The following is an 18,384-nucleotide window of genomic DNA, read 5'->3' as shown; positions in this document are numbered from 1 at the left end:
CCCTGCTCCAAGAGTACAGGGCTTTTTCTACTTGTTGGTAAGTTTTGGGGAGGGGGTGGGTTCCCAATGAGCTGTTAGGGATGGCCAGAAACATAGCTTCATTACCCTGATTTAAGCCTGGTGAAGCCTCACAATGGAGGTACTAGATTTAATGCACATTATTTGAACATGTGGACATGCTCAGGTTGAGTCAGTTTAAATCTTAGAGCATCAAGTTATTCTTTGCTGCCAGATGAAAAATGTCCCTTTTGCATGTAAAGGTTAATAGATGAATATTTGGAATGTAATTCAACTGCATTACAGTTCAAGTTGGTGTCTGTAACATGAGAAATACTTTGGCAAATACCTGGTCATTACCAAGGCTGCTAGGAAAACACTGTTTCTAGTATGCTGTGGACATGACCATAAAGAGAATCCATCAGATGTTTGCATCGCTACTGAAGTAGCGTTACATCTGTTGGAAACACGAGATTGAAGATGGAGCCCTCTAGGGTGCACAGCACTACTGTGCAGAAGATTTGGTTAGTAAATGGCATGGACAGCTTACCAAATTTTAACATAATTGGGCAGCCTGTTTCTTTAGTTTTTGTTCTTAATAGTCTGAGCTGAAATTAAATCTCAGATTATTGGCAAAAATCCTGATGGGTAATTAATGTTCATTGCTGAGCATGCACTGAAGACCACTTTATTAGATGACTGGTACTAATAGGCTGGTAATGAAGCTGAAAAGGTTAGCAAATGAATAATGCTTGTTCTACATTGTCTTTACCACAGTTTCAGAACTGCTTGATGAATATTCACTTTGTTCTGATCTAATCTAGTGACTTTCTTTTATAGTCATTTGCTAGTGAGCATTTTGACAGCAGATCCCAAAGGAAGACAAAGACCTGATATTTGCAATACAGCTAGAATTCCTTCTCTGTCAAACGTAAGTCTGTGCTGGCAGTGCTGATGCTTAATAGAAATGCTACACAGTGTAGCTCAAGGTCATTTCAGAGAGGGTTTGCATGGCTGTGAAACCAGCAGCTCTTAACGCAATGACCTAATATTGAAATCCTTGGCAGGATGCCATGGGCACTTGGTGTGCACTGTGGTCTATTACTGGGGAGATACTTAATGTGGCCAAGCTCTGTCATATAGGATGCTTTTTTTTCTCTTGTATTATTATTATTACTGTGTCCAAACACCAGCATAGATGAGTGCATCCTGTTTGGAAAAGTAACCTAAGGTTTACTATATTCTAATGTTAAAGGCATGGTTGCATGTCAGACCAGCATTGTGGTTACTTTGGGGCTGCCATGCATGGGTCAGCACTTGTGATACAGATTCCAGATTGGCTGGAGCAGGTGCCACACCGCACATAGTCTGGCCCTAGCTGGATTGTGCCTCGTGGCACCTGCCCCAGCAGCTCTGGGATCTGTGCTACAAGCCCCCAGCTGCACTATGCTGTGTCCAGCACTTGTCTCAGCTGTTCTGGGATCTGGATCACATGCAGCATGGGACTCAGGCTGGTATGCAGGGAGAGGGGAAGGGGTCTATGGGCCCAGTCCAGCCTGTGGACTGCCCCATGCTACTCATCCAGCTGGTAGGACCAGATGAGTGTGACACCCTGATTCTGATGTATAGGTTTTGATGGTCTGGTCTACAAATGAAAACATCTAAAGCAGTAAAACTGATCACAACATTATTAACAAATACTTGCCCAGTTGGTTGTCCTTGGAGACTTAATTTTTGCCTAGTTAGCTTCAGGCTCTGCCAGAATTAAGTTTAGGCTTCTCTGGAGACTGAGTTGAAAGTTTTGCTTGCATTCTTTTAGCTTGACCTTCGCTCTAAAAAGTGATGGTTGACTTCTTGCTCTGTTAGGTCTGACTTCTGGTTGCTTGAGCAGACATTCATTTGACAAACCAGATCCACATTCAATGAAACAAAATCAGACTTGTTTGAAAACTTGCTGGTAGGGCCAAGTTGGGACTGAACCAAGGGAAAATGCCCCTATCTCGTAACTGGTGATTTTTTTGGGACCTGCAGAGATGTAAAGCACTTTCTCCCTCTGATGGAGAGAGGATGTTATCTTCAAAACGTATACATCTTGAGATTTGGCTACTACTATCCATACCAGAAGTACAGTGTGTTTGGGGGTTTTTTGGTTTAATTTTTTTTTTAGTTGCATCAAAGTCATTAGAAGTAGGCTGGATCAATTTGAGCCCATACAAACAAATTGTGTGAGATGATAATCCTTGTGGATTAATGCTAGTAAATTTACCAGTTAAAGAAACTATAATTGGCAAGTGTTCTAGTCTGGCTAAATTGTAACCTAAGTGAGCTAATGACTTACTTTGGTATAAACCAGCAGTGCTTAACCATTTTCCATGGTGGGCAGGATCGTGGCACCCAGTTTGTCCATGGGCCAGATTGAGCCGGTGGTTCTGATCTGGAGCCCAGGATGAGTGCTGCAGGGCCCCATCTGGCAGCATGGAGGAGCGATAGGGGGCAGCCTAGCCCCAGTCCAGCCATGATGGGGAAGGGGTTTGGTCCAGGCCTAATGTGGCTGTGTGAGGAGATGGTCTGATTCCACTATGGCTGTGTAGGGGAGGGGATGTGGCCCAGCTCTATCCCACTGTGCAGGACTTGAGAATTTGGCAGCAGTGGAGTGGTGGCAGTCTTAATTACCACTGCTCCCCTGCTGCCTAACTTCCCAAGATGTGGGGAGCCCTGTAGGCAGAGGTTGAGCACCCCAGCACCCCTGGTATAAACAGTCAGTGTGAACCTTCAATCTGTTAGCATGTGGCAAGAGTGTAATATGTGTTTTAATATCTTTTTCAGGTTAGTGATACCTGGCAAAATTGCAGAACAGGAACTTGCTGGACAATTTCTGTTAAGACCATTTTTTTTAGAAGATTTAATGGAGTGATTTCTGATGGAAACCTGTGGTATGACTTCATAATGGACTGATTCTGCAAAACAGCAAAAAAATTCTTGTGCCTTGCTGTGTAAACCTAATGGACTGTACAGTGAAGAATTACTTGGTTGTTTGTTTGTTTGTTTTTTTTTGTTTTGTTTTTTAATTTAAAAAGACTTTCCTGAAATCTTTCAGATGAATGTATAAAATTCTTTAAAAACTAAAAAAAAAAAAAAAAAAAAAAGTTTTCTGTAACTTGGATGTCTTGGGCTAGCATGTAATCGTACTCCAAGCTCTGGAATATTCTGACAACAAAGAAGCAAAAAGCTAGAACCACAAGAGGACTTAATGCTTAAATCTAGAACTTGGATCCACAAAATCCCTGCTCAACTCCTCTCTAATTATGGAAGCATTTAAAATCCTAAAGAGTCTGTGCTTCTGCCAATAAAATTAAAAAAGAGCTTGTTTGCTGAAATTGTATTGCTGCTGCTGCTATGGGTTTGGTGAACAGTCAACAAATACTCTCTAATACATGGCTGGAGTAGGCACCTGTGGGAGACCAAAGTCTAGTCTAGAAAACCAGATACCTTGTACTTGAATTCTAGATATGGAAAAATGTTGTAATTTTCTAGGTATAGAAGTAAATTATTGGACACTTGTCTTGAATTTGTCTCCCTTGCTACAGCAGGGAAAACAAATCTGGAAGGTTAAATAGCTGCTTCACTTCCCTAACTTCTTCCCCTTCCCCCTCTAACTAGCAGATGTTGCTTTCCCTAAGCTAGTCAAAGTGAGCAAGTTTTTGAAGACCTTGAAATTAAACATGCCTGTAGCAGTTTGCACATAAGTCAGGCAGCATTTAGATCTGATGCCTGTTATCTTGTTTTCAAATTCCTTTAAGTTTTAGCAGAAGTGTTTATTTATGCCTCAAGCCAAATCAGGTCAAAATTGTACTGACTGAGCAGAGTTAGTGCCGTAGATCTGTATGACTTACCACAGTCTCATCTCAGACTGATCAGTCTTGCATTTCAGATACTCCTAAATAAATAGCAGGCATCATACATGCAACACTAGAGCTTGGAGGCTTTGGGGTTCAGCTGCCTGCAGCCAAAGGTCATAGGAGCAAATTAAAGAGGAAGCTCAAGAGTAACTCCCCAGTGCCATAAAGTATATAACCATGATGCTTGCAGTAGAAGGATATGGTAGACCAGGAATAGGCAACCCCTGGCATGTGTGTCATTTAGTGGTAGAGAGATTTTTTTTTTTCCCTGGCAGGCTAGGAGGCATGTGAGGAAATTACTTAAATCAGCATTTTTTTAAGTTGCTGATCAGAGCTGCCACAGGTGCCAGCACCAGGAAAAGCCAGGCAGGGATACAGTTTGTTCTGCTGATCCTAACTTTTGCCCCCAGGCTGCACCCCCAGCCTGGCCCAGCCCCTGGAAATGGGGGGCAGGGGTAGGAGCTGCTAAGGGGGCTCAGGCAGGTGGATGCCCTGTCATGGGATGGCATCAAGCCCTGGGGCCAGGTGCTCAGAGCAGGGTCTGGGCAGTGCAGGGAGAAGCAAGCATGGGGGAAGGCACCACAGGCAGGCTGGCCCCTTGGGAAGGGAGGGACTGGGTGGGAAGCAGGGCTGCCCCTGGACTCCCCAGGCTTGAGCCACAGCATGTGGGATTACCTAGCCTGCACAGTTCCACAGGGATGGGGTGCAGCCACCCTGCCCACAAGGGGATGCTGTCTGGCCAGCACAGGACACCAGGCTCAGGGGTCTCCCAGCTCCAGGCTGAATCTCCCTGCACACTGAGGAAAGAGAAGGAAACATTCCTCCTGCTTTCCAGATCTTCCACACTACTACTGCAGTCAAACTCTGCTCCCCCCCCCATTCCCATTGCTTGCCTCATTTTTAAGGGACTTTGTGTTGACAAAGATTGCTGTGTTAGATTTGAATTCGACCCAAATTGGGGCCAGTAATTTGGTTTGTTGATTTGGATCACTGTCCCGATTTGATTTGGCTGAACCTGAAGATTTGATGCTGATTCTCAGAGAATCAGAGATTCAGCCATAAATGCAGCTTTAAATATTTTTTCTACCTGTCCATGCCTGTTCTTTGGGCTCTGTTTACTCTGTCTCCCTTTCTGAAGATGCAGTTGAAATCCCCAGCAATCGTCACTGCTCTGCCAGTCAGCATCGGTATATTCATGTTATCAAGAAAGGCACACCTTGCTGCTTTATTTGCTGGTGCATACACAGTGCACAGTTCAAAAGCACTTCCATTTACTTCTATTGAGGCTTGTAACAGCCTGCCTGCAACTATTGCTTTGTGCTGTAGGTGGCTCACCTTGTTCTCTTGCAGCAGTACTGCTACCCCTGCTGCCCTGTTGTGCTCTGACCAGCTTCACAGGGCTGCTCCGCCAAGAGAAGCTGCTGGCATTACTAAGGAAACTACAGTCCTGTAAACAAATAATGTCAGCTTCTCTCTGGTCCAGGGGTTGTACTACCTCATCCCATTTTCCTTTTCCCACCAAACTTCTCACGTTAGTAGAAACTATGTTGATTCTTTTCATTGTGCTATCTGAATTGGGAAGGGGAGAGGGGCTACCTATCTGGAACCTCATTTTCTGTCCTGGCTTTCAATTTTGCTTTTTTCCTTTCACTCTGGGACTTGGTGTTTTTCTTGTCTAGGGACCTCCTTAGGTTTCCCTGCAGAGCTCATCTGGTTGTTCTCGGTTTGACCTTTCCTCTTGCTCTTACCCTGGCTCTATCTGTACCCCTCCAGGGGGTCTAACTGGGAAGGAGTTTCTTGGGTTTCAGTGTTTTTTCCCTTCTTTCCCCTTCCCTTTCAGGCTTTCTCCCTGAGTCTAGGGCTCCCTCTCTTCTCCTGGGATTCTTTCCTTTTCCCTCTTCCTCCTTATCTTGTTTCTTTCTTGTGGCTGTTGGATTTCCAGACAGTTGCTTTAACATCTTAATGCTCTCTACTACTGTTTGCAAGAGGGGTTTCTACTCTGGCTCTGGAGGTCTCTCCCCCTCTGTTTTCTCTTCCTTTTCCTTCTGTTCCATTTTGTCCTTACTCATTCCCGTTCTGTCCTGTCCTGTACTTCTGGCTCAAGGGTAATGGACTTGAATTTGGCCTCTTCCTCTTGCCTTTCTACGTACTTTTGCCCACAGGTGTTTTCTGAAAAGGTGACCCTCCTTCCTGCAGAGGTTGCAATACTTTCTTTGTTGCAGCTTTGGGATTTGTGCCCAGTCTGGTTGCAGATAGCACAGAGCTGTTTTGATGTCCCTCCTGTCCACATCTGCAGTGCAGTTTGGGTTGGCCTCTATAGTAAATCAAGCCTCTGTGGAGGCTGAAGTTCAGGGATGCTGGCAAATGCTGCAGTGCCCTGGGGCTACTGTAGCAATCCAGGCTCCAGTCCAGATTCCTTCTCCATCTGTCTCCTCTTCTATCGTTCCCATAGACTCGGTGCGTAGTGAACCAGAAATGGAGGTCTCTTTCCTATTTGTTGTGCACAGATCAATTTTTACAAACTCCTGTCTCCATTAGGTTCCCCTGGTATCTCCCCTGTAAAAAGCAAGTCTCAGCCTGGGATCCTGTCCTGCCTCTGAGGTGTTGCCAGAAACTGGCTCCAGGATTCCTGAAACCCACCTCCCAGTCCAGAGAGGGCTTTAGTCTCCATATGTAAATCAGGTCTTCCTTGTTTACCTGGAGTAGCTCTCATAGGACTCCCTTGTTGAAACCTCTCATGCCACTGGGGAGAATACTGTTCTTCAATTCATATCCATTTACCCCTTCCTGCCTCTCTAATCAACACTTGCACCTTTGCTCACACCTGTGCCAACTCCTGTGCCCGTTGTTGGGCTTTCCTCCTCCCTATCCTCCCAAACCATTCGCCCACCTGCTTCTCTACCATCACCCACCACTCCCACTTCAATCTAAAACATCCTTTTCATGTCCTTCAGGCTTCGGAAGCTTCCTTGAACCGTCTTTATTCCTCCTCCTTTAGCAGCTGTGTACAGTATTCAGCCTCCACATCCATTTTCCCCCTCCCTCCATCCACCCCTGCTCCCAGCTCCACCCTCAGCAGCCCATTATGGTCAGAAAAACTCGCATCCATGATATCCTTCTTTTTCACTTGCATCCCTTCTGACAGGAAGACAAAAATCTATTTGGGAAGCTCTCTTGCCCCCAGGCTCCACCTGTCTGAGCACTCCTACACCTTCCCAAACTTCAATTGGGCCCTCTTCCTTGACCCACTGACATAATTTCTCTGAGCTATCCAGCTTGCCCTCCTCCCGCATCCTGCTCCCCAATTTGAACAATCCAATTTAAATCCCTCACCTTACCCACGGATGTCCCCCTCCCTGCACACAGCTCCCCAACTTTTTAAACAATGAAATCCTGCCTTCTCTTTGGAGTGTGCATGTTAAAAAGCTCCACCACCTTCCCTCCCACCACCACTGTCTCTTGCAATTGTCCCTAAACACCAGCGTCTGGATGGTATCGCACTTTCACCCTGCCTTCCTTAACCAAAATCCCCACCCCGGTTGATTTATTTATTAGCGAGCCCAACCACCATGAGGGACCCTGTCTTCATAAGCATTTATAATTCTGCTCCCACAGCAATCTGCACTCTTGCAGGCACAAAATATTGGTGCCTGCTGCTGCTAAGGTTGGCTCCATCCCTCCCCACCTTCTTCATGACCGCATGCTCTGGACATTTAAAGTACTAATATTCCCAGCCACAATCCAATACAGAATTTTAAGTTTACCATCCATTTGGCTTAGCCTTTCTCCACTCTGCTACTTGATGCTGGAGACATCATGCCCTCTAGCCACATCCCCATCATCATGGCCAAGTGTCTGATGGCTTCTGCACTAAAGAAAACCCCAGAGTCCCCTTCCCTACCACTGCTTTTGCCTGAGGCATCCCTCCCCATCCATATCTGTCCCCACTGCTCCCTGCTGTGCTCAGACTGAATGACTCAGCTGTGCTCAGTCGATAGAATTTGAAACCAATTTGACTCAAGATGTGAAATTTCAAAACAAGGCTTGTTGGACCTGGGGCTTGCACATAGGATGCCTGCCATGGATTTGGGGAAATATCCCAAGTCCCAGACTGATGAGTCTGGGAGGGAGGATACTTTTCTGGTGGTAAAGCCACATAGATTTGTATAATTGAGCTCTGCTCAGCTGAACTTTGGACCTTGACTATTGGGCTTTGCCTAATTGAATCTGGAAGTGATTTGGCCCTTGAAATGAAATATTAAAAAAAAACACATTATAGTCAGTGTTGGCTGCATTTAATCAGCTTCGTAGTTAGTTAGCATGGAGGGAAAAGGCCCTCATCTTATAATCACATATAAGGAAATTTCACTACATACATTGCCTATCATAAACTGCTGCCAAAATGAGTATGTGCTTGGTAATGGAAACCAAGGGAAAAATCTTGTCTTAGAATTGAGTAAATATGGTAGTGCGCTGCACAATGTGATAACAAGTGGAGGTAGGTGAGCTACAGCTTATCGCAGTACTATCTTAGAAGGCAATGCAGTCAGCAACTTGAAATCAGGAAGATTTCCTTTCCAGGCCCAGGGTTTTTTGGCTCTTTTTTCCTCTTAGAACTGCTTTGCATCTTCATCAAGAAAGAAGAGAACACAGTGGCTATAAAAACTTCATGTTCCTGCAAGGCACCAGTGTGCTGCAGCACCCTGGGATGCCATGAAATGCTAATGCTGTATTAGGTGTGCAAACGTGATTCATAAGACAATTTTTTAAAATCTCTGGGTTTGTTAGTGTTAAATACTCTGGCCTGGCATGGTTTTTTATTTCTTCACACTAAAAGAATTGCTCTATTATTTTTCTGTAGTCAAAAAAATTGAGCAAACACCAATTGGCATTTTCTGAGGGGTGCCTTGAATCTCAGAAAGTTAAGAACTACTGGTCAACTTTGCATGTGGCTTCATTAGGGAAACACTACCTTACTAGAAGCTGATTTAGAGACATAGATTTGTGCCTCAGTCATAACTGTATGTGTTCATACGTTTCCAAACTCAGTAGGAATTTGAGACCTAGGCAATCCACTTTACAGGGTCCTGGAAATCTCTGAAAGAGATTATGCTATTGCGTTGAAGGAAGTTGCTCCTAAAAGAGGAGAATGTATAAAGGACTAGACACGGGCTCAGTTCTGCAGGCAGATCTGCAGTGCTGAAGTGAAGTCAATGAAGGAGGCATAGTGACCCTTGGAGTCGCTCCCTGGCAGAATAGCCACAAGAAGAGAAGAATCCCAGAGCCTGCATGGCTCAGAACAAGGGGGTCTGTGGAACTGGACAGCTCTAGTAGTCCTTGAAAGTGGGAAGTATACCTGCAGTATCGCCAAACCCACAGTACCAAAATCATGGATGTGTGTGTGGGGTTAGGAACCTGGGAAGGAAGGGTCCCCACACACCCTGGTAGGATGCAGGGTGCTGGGGGTCAAGAGAGGGGCAGCAGCAGAGCTGGGTGGGCTGTGGCTTGGGAGTTGAGGAGTGGACAGAGACATGCACAGACACTGACAGATACACAGACAGCACCTAGCTGGTAAGTGGAGGGAAAGTGGGGTGGGGGGAGATCAGCAGTGAGGGAGGAGTAGGGCAGGTCACCCAGAGGTGTTTGTGTGTGGGGAGTGGGGCACAGCTCCCCGCAGCAGCGCACACCTCAGGGGAGGCATGGGGGCATGTGTCCCTTGTGGGGCAGAGGTAGGCTGGGGCTCTATGCCCTGCTGCCTTTGCCCTGTGAGCTCAGTCATGAAACCCCAGCGCGCCTCCTGCTGCTGGGCGGGCAGAGGGTGCACTGCATGGCCAGCAAGCCCCGTGTCTCCTGCCCACCTGGGTGGGCAGCAATAGCATCATGCAGCTGAGCTCCTGGGGCAAGGCAGCAGGGTGCAGAGCCTGAGCAGGCAGCCCGCCTCATGCCCCCATTCCTCCCCCTGGGGCTGTGCAATGGTGTGGGGAGCCAAAACCCTTCCCCACACCTCTGGACAACCTGCTCCAGCTCTGGGGCTCTATTCCTCCTCAGCTCCTGCTCTGGCCCCATTCCCTCCCTCACTGCGGGGGCCCTGATCCCCCTCCCCCCCCCACTTATCAGCTGCGAAAATCCAGAGATCTGAGGGTTGGATCAGGAAATTGCGAGTTGGAGTTATTTTGACTTTGAAATCCCGAGTCTCACAATATTTTTGTGATAGTTGGCATTACTGTACCTGGAACTGCAGTTGGTGGTGACACAGCTAGTGACCCACAACTGATGGATATCACTAGCTCCCTATCAGAATTAGGATGCAAATAACTTTGCTGCCACCACTACCCCACAGGCAAGGAAGATCAATTGAATTATACACATCTTCTCCGAAGCCTAGGAACTCCAACAGTTCAATAAGAATATTTATTGGCGCCATCTACGTGGTGGAAGTTCATGTTACTGTCTCATACTTAAGTTTTACAGGCAGGGCAGGGTATAACTGGAGCTCTTAATTCTTGGATTGTCCACATATTAGCACTTTAAAGTGGTTTAAAGCACTCATTATACAGCTCAAAGTTATGCCACTCCAGAGCAGGATTATCTCTGATCCCCACAACCCAGCTCCTGTTCCATTAAGGTATGGCCACTCCCCACAAATGTGCTGCTCAAGTTGGATATCCTCCAGTATCCCAGGATGCAGTGCTTAGGAGTCTACCAAACTTGGGAACTCAGCAGGGAATTTCGAATAGGGGTAAAGGTATTTAATTCCCATATGGTCACTATTAACTTGCAGTGGGAATTAAGCACTTAACTGTCATTGACAACAACAGGAATTGGGCAAGATGTGCCTATTATCCCTTGGATTTTTTTTTTCAAGCAATGACTCTTGGCAAATAAATTCTAGATTTCAGTACAAAAATTTATTAAAAAGAATGAATCTGACACCTTTCAAATGCTGTCGTACAACAATTAAGAACCCCCCTCCCCACCTTTCTACAAGAATCTTGATCTTGTTAACCCGAGTCACTATAAATATAAGCAGAAATTGACTTTAAACTGACAGACTGAACAAAGCATAGTTATACCGGTCTTTGTAGTAGTTTAGTTGTGGGAATAAAACATTATCTAGGTTGCTATAATAATGATTTAAATTATGATTTTCAAATATATTAAAAGCTCATTATTCACAATTATTACATGATATTGCTTAATCTAAGTTTGATGCTGTAAGTGCATTCTTTGGATTGCACTAGGAAAGTAGTAATGCCTTCATCATGTTCCCAAATGTCTTCTAACAGGATCTGGTGTACATCAATGCATCTTTCTTGCTCGAAGTTTTTCCAGTGTTTTCTACAAATAAAAAGGGCAAAGCGTGTAAGTATCATCAGACGGCGGTTAGATCTGAAGTAGTTGGGTGGAGTTGTGGAGGGATAACATGCATAGAAGGAAGGCCATGGGTTAAAACCACTTCATTATACTATGCTTGGTGTGGAGTATGGATCAGAAAAAAAAGCATTTAGTTAAACTTAGTTTAAATCAGAAGTCCTCATTTGACTTTAATCCTCAAAGGAATTTTCTATAGGAATGTGTATCTAAATGAAGGGAGATAGTGGCTTGACTGGAAGTCATTGATAGACTGCCTGCTTGACTTGGGAGTCAGCTGAGAAGGAGTCTTGGGTTAAACACCCCAGTTGTAGAAAGAGCTGTCAAGGGGCATATCTACACATTCATTAATGTGCTATTAATTACGGCGCATTAAGTTTAGTACCTGTAATGACATGTACTTGCTTAATGTACTGTAATTGGCGTGACTGCGCATTAGCACAAAAGGTTTGTCTGTGATGTTAATGCACAGTAGATTTATTCTACTGCACATTAGCACAGGTTTTTCCTGCTGTGCTAATACGCAGTGGAATTTGTCTTTTGCACACTAAGTACCTAGTGTAGATATGCCCACGATGTCCTCGGGAGCCTGAGGGTTGCTTACCTGCTCCCCTAGGCTGCCAGGCATCCAAATACGTGGTGTAGGAGATACTGGGTATGTCTACACCAGACATTTACTGTACAGTTGAGTAGTTAGCTGCACAATAAATGTCTCGGCATCTACACGTTCACCCCTATTAGGCTGGAATAAACTAACTCTGCAGCAGGATAGTACTTGTAAATACAAATACTATCCTGCTGTGGAATAAAAAAAACCCAACTCTGCAGCAACACACATGTAGATGCTGAAGAGGTTGGCTGGGGCATGAAAATACTAGTGTGGGGGCTGCCTGCTGGCTAGCCCCACACTAAAGCACCCTTGTGCCCCAGGCACTGCAGCACACTAAGCCAGGTCTAAACAGCCCTGGGCTGGCAGGCTGACACTGCCAGCCAGGGCTGGTCTGACCCTGCTCACTGTACTGTGTATGAATAAACTCCGGAGCTTATTGCTCTGGAGTTTACTGTTCCTGGGCACATGTTCAAATGTGCAATACCTTCTGGAGCAATAAATTCCAGCATTTATTCATGTACCTTAATTGCTTGTGTAGATGCGCCCACTGATTACCTTCACGGGTTTTATTCAACAAGTCGGGAGGGGAAGCAATACCTCTCCCTTCTATTAGCCATATGGTGCAGATTCCTGGTGAGCAGAGATCCCAGAAGCTGGGTACACGGCTCCTCATGCTTTAAGGTGGAGCTAGCCTGTGAAGCGTGGTAAGAACAGAGAAATCCTTTTCTGCCTTTCAAGCTCTGAGCCTCTCTCTCTCTCTCTCAGTAAGTGTTCGTGGCTGATAAGGCTCAATGTCTGCTCTGCTGCTGCTTGAAATCATAGTTTCACAGTTGTTAGGGGCTGGAAGGGACCACTGGGGTCCAGATCACTGGGTTCAGCTCCCCTGCACGTGAGCAGGAGAGAGTGCTGGGATCAAATGATCCCAGCAAGATGGACGTCAAGGCGTTTTTTGAAGATTGCCAGGGTGGATGACTGTACCACTTCTGGAGCAAGCCTGTTTCAAACTCTCAGCACTTGGGCTTGTAAAGAAGTTTTTCCTAATGTCTAGCTTGAAGTGATCTTCAATCAGTTTGTGCCCATTATTTCTTGTCCTCCCCTGGGGGGGCCTTGGTGAATAGATGCTCCCCCAAGCCCTGATGTACACCCCTAATATACTTATAGGCTACAACCAAGTCCCCCTGAGTCTTCTCTTCTACAGGCTGAACAATCTCAAGTCCCTCAGCCTCTCCTCATATGTCTTGGTCTCCAGGCCTCTAATTATGCATGTGGCCTTCCTCTTGAGCTTCTCCCCTCTCAGCTCCGTGTTCTTGGAGAACCCTGGCACAGGCTGCAGCCTGGCTGACTCAAAGAATTCCCGCCCCCCTAGATGGAACACTTTACATTTCTCTGTATTAAATTGGTCCCTTTCCATAGCACAGAACGGGGTCTTGGTCTGAAAGCCAAACAGGCACAGTTCTCGTTACACTCAGTTCACTACAACAGGACTTGGGGCTTCAAGACAGGCTTCCCTCTATGCATGTTGAAGGAGGATGGTGAGTTTGACCCAGTGTTGTAAGAGCCTTCATGTAGAAGAAAAGCTCCAAACATTCCTAAAACATCCCCAGTGCTCTCCAATAGGAACAACCCCGAGCCTATGCCCCCCACTCTCACCCAACAAACCTGGAAATAGTGATGAAATCACTCTGGGTGGTGCAGCTCAGAGCTGGTCTCAACCACACAACAGACAGGTCTGGAGATTAGCTATGGTGGATACCCCCAGAGCAACTTCACTGAGTGAGAGCAGCTCTTCCCAAAAGCACCAGAGGGGAGGAACGGAAGCCAAAAGGTTGCACTCTTGATTTGATCTCACCTTTTCCCAGGGACTCTCTGCTGCCTTGTAAGGGGGAAACTTGCTTTTGCTTTTTGGGGATGAGGGATCCAAAGTTTTGCAAGACTTATCCCTGAACACCACATTCTAGTCTATCCCAGTTCTTGCCTGTTCCACGCTTAGTAGAGGAAGCGCCTCCCTGTGTGCAGTCTGGCCCCAGAGGAGGGATGGGAGCTCTGACAACTCAAGAGCAGCAGTCTCTCTAGCCTCTGTTCCACGGCTCAAGCCAGCTCTAAACAATGGCTGGTAACTCCTGTGGCCCTAAGATGGTGCATGGCTAGAATCTCTGGACACTTTAGCTGCAGCTGTTTAATCTTCCCAGCAAATGTAAATCAATTTTTCTGCTGCCTGTAGCCTGGCCAAATTTGACTGAATTTTACCTAGATGGCAACAAATGCAACAGTCTCTGATGCAAAGATCACTCTCTGCCTGATTTTGAGACCGTACTCCTATTCCCTGGGGGCACTACAAGATCTCAATGGTTAGTAGAACTTAAGACATTTCCCCTTGCTGCATTCTGAGAAGTGACTCAGTTCTTCTGGCACATACTTAAAATAAAGAATTAAATAAATAATCAGCCTGAGGCAGACACACTGCATAGGCAGTTTCCAAGCTAAGTTATAATTTTTAAACAGTCTTATAATAAAAAAATGCCAGGCAAATATAAATGGTACTATCGTCTCCCATTCAAAAGGTGTGAGAAGGGAGGAGGAACACAAAGTCTGATTGGGAGGTGTGGCTGAGGGGGACGGAAAGCCACCACAAGCTGGTGCTGGAATGTCATTTCCACAAGAAAGGCTTCCCTATCTCCCCAGTCTCAATCAGATATGCACATTATATACACTATAGCCTGCACTGAACTATCTGTGAAATTATCAGAACTACCCAGAGCAATACACACACAAATAAGGAAATGCTGTTCTGGGAAGAACACAATGCTACACAATATGTAATTACCTTTTGAAACTCTTTAGCTTTCTCTCTGTTTCTAGCATAGGCTTCTTGCCTTGTTTTTTCTTCCTTTCTGATTTTCACTTCCATTAATTGGTTATAAAGCCTGCCAAACAGTGAAATGATACGTGCATCTCATCAAAAGAGTCTCAACTTACATTTTAGATGTTAACATTAACTACATAGGCTGAATTAACTCAACATTACTAAGAATACATTTAAGCTTGACTCTTCAGTCTGTTAGTATTCATGCCAAAAATTCCTTTTCATTACATGTAAAAACTTGTTATGCAGTTTTGAAGTTACTCTCTTAATGTATTATTTTGACATTACAAAAAGCATGTGTCAAGCTCAACCGACATAAGGAGGACAACGATACAGGTCAAAGCAATGAGATGGCCCTGGCCACAGCTTAAAACCTTGGTTTCAGACCAGAGCACTTTCCTCAGCAGACAGACATTTCTCCTCTCTCTAACCTTTGCCTTTACCAGCATGCTCCAAATCTTTATCCTAGATTACGCTCCCCCACTGCAGCAAGTGAAAAGAGGTCCTCCAACATTTGCTCCCCCTCCCACCAAGCTCTTAAGCTTCTGCTCTTTCCTGTTTGGATATTTTTGACCCCACAGGCACTCATCCATCAGCTGAGCAGGTGCCAGCCAGAGTAAGAACTAAAAGTTCTATGTATTCCTTATCTCCTAACAACACAACCTCAGAGCTGGGTCTCTGTACAGACTTTTTCTAAGTGCATTCAACTTTGGCAGGATTCTCAGATGAGGGGATTGTAAGATGAGGAAGGAGTGCAATGTATGACCATTACATTCACAACAGAAAGGTTGGTGTGTCGTTTATATGTAGTATAATGTATATGTATACACTATACCTTGAAGTGCGCTGGTGTATTTCTGTTTCTGCAGACCTCCTGTCCTCTGGAGAGCAGACTTTCACTTCCCCAACTTTCTTCAACTGACTGACAGCTGCACCTTTGTTTTAAGCAAGCAGATTTTTTTTTTTAATATAAATTTAACCATTAGGATAACTTCATAAGTAGGGCACAGATAATATAGAAAGGAAACTGAAAATATATCTATAAAATCTGCAATATAAAATATCCATAAAATCTATAAAGTCTACGTCTTTTACAAATTGAGTACACACTGATCAACAAGAGACAGCTGAATGAAACCGAGCCTTAGAAGATAGATCACAGATGGTTTGAAACAAAAGCAATGGCAAAACTAAGTTGTAATGTTTCCTGGTTAGAAAAAAAAAAAACTCTTGGAGAGAGACAAGCAATCAGAATGGACACCATGGGACAGACATTTTGAGATTGTTTCCTAACTCTCAGAGAGATTTTTTTTAGGGTCATCTTTTCATTATAGAGAAAATGACGCATTTGTGAGTCTACAATTAAATAATTAAAAAGGGAATCCTGCAGGCTTTACTGTTTCCAAATGAAATTTTTACCAGAGGTTGGAGAATGCTCATTCAACATGTGAAATCTTTCAGTCTTGTTCCTCTGAAACAGCTTAGCTTGTGGCTTTTTACTTTCTCTATTTTTAATTTCTTGAATTCTCTCAGAGGACTTATGAATGAAGTTTTTCTTTTTTTTAAAAAATGCTTCTTGTAAACTTGCTGGTGTAGAAGTGAACTCCAGTAGCATCACTGAAAAAGAAGGTCGGTTTCAGCATAACTGTCTGCAGCCAGGAAAATAATCAACTCTAAAATTTTGGAGCGTCACAGTTTTCATAAATTATGCCAGGTACAATTCAGTACTCATCCCTCAGAACAGATGAAATGAGATCCTCTATTGAAGTTGTTTAGTGACTTGTACTAAGGTAAAAGAGGACCAAGAAGAATTTTAATGCTGCAAACTACACGACTCAAAAGGCACTGACATGCAGCATGACAGAGCAAGTGTTTTGTTTTCTAATTAAATAGGTCAACTATGTAATGAAAAGAATTTAGTATCTCGTAGAGACTAAAGTGAGCCTTCTGGGCAGACAAGTTTGAAAAGGACATTTTAATAGGATCTTTACACATTGCTGTGGTGTATGTTGAACCTGGACCATACGTAGTATAATGCAATAATGAGCTGTACTTTACCAATATTTCACTTTAATATTTAGGAAATTCTCATTTCAGCTCTAATTAGATTATAAAGAACTACCTCCAGACTGATGTAATAGAGATTGATCTTCACGAGATCTCTTCGTTACTGCAGAACAGTCAGGCTGCGTGAAAATGAAACAATCTGCTTTTGGCTCTAACGGGAAAAAATCTCTCTTCTATTGGAAACAGAAGAAAAATTGGTATAATGTACTTAAAACATCATATTTTAGTAAAATAATACTACAGCACGTCTGTTATAGTGTATGAACAAAACAGAGCTCTATCACCATTCATGCAGATGTAAGAAAAAATATAGTTAGCATAAAGCAACAAGGAATTCAGATGGTTGGCATTAAAAACTATTATTTACAAGTTGCTAAAAAAACACCCTTCAAAAACCAGATAGTGGGCACATCTATGAATGCAATTAATTTGAAGCAATGAACTCCAGCACATTTTGCCAGAGTTTATTGTTCCCAGGTACTGTGTTGGAATGTGCATCTGGGGCCACAGCACATGGAACCACATTTGGGCAGCCCTGACTGGCATGGGGCTGGGGGCAGGTGGTGGTGGGTCAGCCTGCTAGCCCAGGGCTGCTCCCACCCAGCTCAACATGCTGAGGACGGGCTGGCTAGGGCACAAGGGTCACAGGTAGTGGAAGGCTGGGGCTAACGGGGCTTATCCTCCCCAAACGTGGCTCAACTACTTCAGTGCCACCGCCGCACCCCACCACTGCAGCGCCGCGCTCAGCACCACTGCCATGCATCGGCCTTGCACTGCCCCCACAGCCCACCCCGCACCACCAAATAATATTGTCTCCCACCACCGCTGACAAGAGTGCTACAGTGCAGGGCTAGCCAGCAGGCAGCTTCCACACAGAAGCACCCTCATGCCCCAGCCAGCTGGGGCAGCATCTACATGTGTTGCTGCGCACTTAAAACTCAGTTGCACAATAGGACTTGTATTTCAAAGTACTAACCTCTGGCAGAGTTTATTAATAGGGGCACAGGTGTAGATGCTGAAATGTTTACTGTGGAGCTAATTAGGCAGCTCTGCAGTAAACATCTCATGTAGATGCATACTGTTACCAGTAAAACCCCGTTTTACCACTAAGTTCAGACTTTTCATTCTTGCTTTCACACAGTTCTGTCTCCATCTATATCTACTCTTTTTTTCTTTTATTCTATTTCCAGCTTCCCCATTCATACTTGTATTGCTATGTCTCTTCCTTCTACTCACACCACCTCTGTGTCTTACATACAAAACATTTTATTCCTCAATGCTGTCCCATTATTTACAACCACATCTGAAAGCTCATTTCTCAATCACTGCCAGGCTCTAATTACTTCTAAAAATCCATGTTCAAGTCCTTCAGGCTCCATCTCCAACTCTTCACAACCAAGTTGCTAACTCAACTATTAGTCTAATGGACTGTACCTTGGAGCCAGGATATTCATTGGACTGCTTTGCGAGCATCTTCCCAGCTAGCTACACATATGTTATCTACACTGACTTGAGGAAAGGTATCTTTGAATAACCATCCAAAAAGGTTAAATCCTAAATATTATCTGAACAGTTTA

At 44.6% G+C, this 18,384-nt stretch overlaps 1 protein-coding gene, 1 long non-coding RNA gene and 1 other non-coding gene across 3 annotated transcripts in view; 2 read left to right on the top strand and 1 right to left on the bottom strand.

Moving 5' to 3' along the window:
- The window catches only part of LOC106721900, a 5,117-nt gene extending 1,757 nt beyond the window's left edge, over window positions 1-3,360 (top strand). Inside the window, exons 2-3 of the long non-coding RNA XR_001357624.2 lie at window positions 838-928; window positions 2,824-3,360. This is a non-coding gene — a long non-coding RNA (uncharacterized LOC106721900). The remainder of the gene's footprint in view (window positions 1-837; window positions 929-2,823) is intronic.
- On the top strand, window positions 348-469 carry LOC112549435. Its single transcript, XR_003092843.1, has one exon. It is a non-coding gene; the product is annotated as a small nucleolar RNA SNORA32 (small nucleolar RNA).
- A 7,465-nt stretch (window positions 3,361-10,825) lies between the features above and the next one.
- CEP295 (centrosomal protein 295) overlaps window positions 10,826-18,384 on the bottom strand; it is a 71,777-nt gene continuing 64,218 nt past the window's right edge. The window contains exons 25-29 of the mRNA XM_006018637.3: window positions 16,863-16,980; window positions 16,160-16,357; window positions 15,576-15,675; window positions 14,702-14,801; window positions 10,826-11,234 (exon numbers count right to left, since the gene is read on the bottom strand). Of these exons, the coding sequence (XP_006018699.1) occupies window positions 11,196-11,234; window positions 14,702-14,801; window positions 15,576-15,675; window positions 16,160-16,357; window positions 16,863-16,980 (555 nt within the window). The 3' untranslated portion in view covers window positions 10,826-11,195. The remainder of the gene's footprint in view (window positions 11,235-14,701; window positions 14,802-15,575; window positions 15,676-16,159; window positions 16,358-16,862; window positions 16,981-18,384) is intronic.

The sequence above is a fragment of the Alligator sinensis genome, unplaced genomic scaffold, assembly GCF_000455745.1.
Source record: "Alligator sinensis unplaced genomic scaffold, ASM45574v1 scaffold116_1, whole genome shotgun sequence".
Classification (NCBI taxonomy): Eukaryota; Metazoa; Chordata; order Crocodylia; family Alligatoridae; genus Alligator; species Alligator sinensis.
The sequence above is the reverse complement of the archived record's forward strand: the minus strand, read 5'-3'. Positions and strand labels throughout refer to the sequence as shown.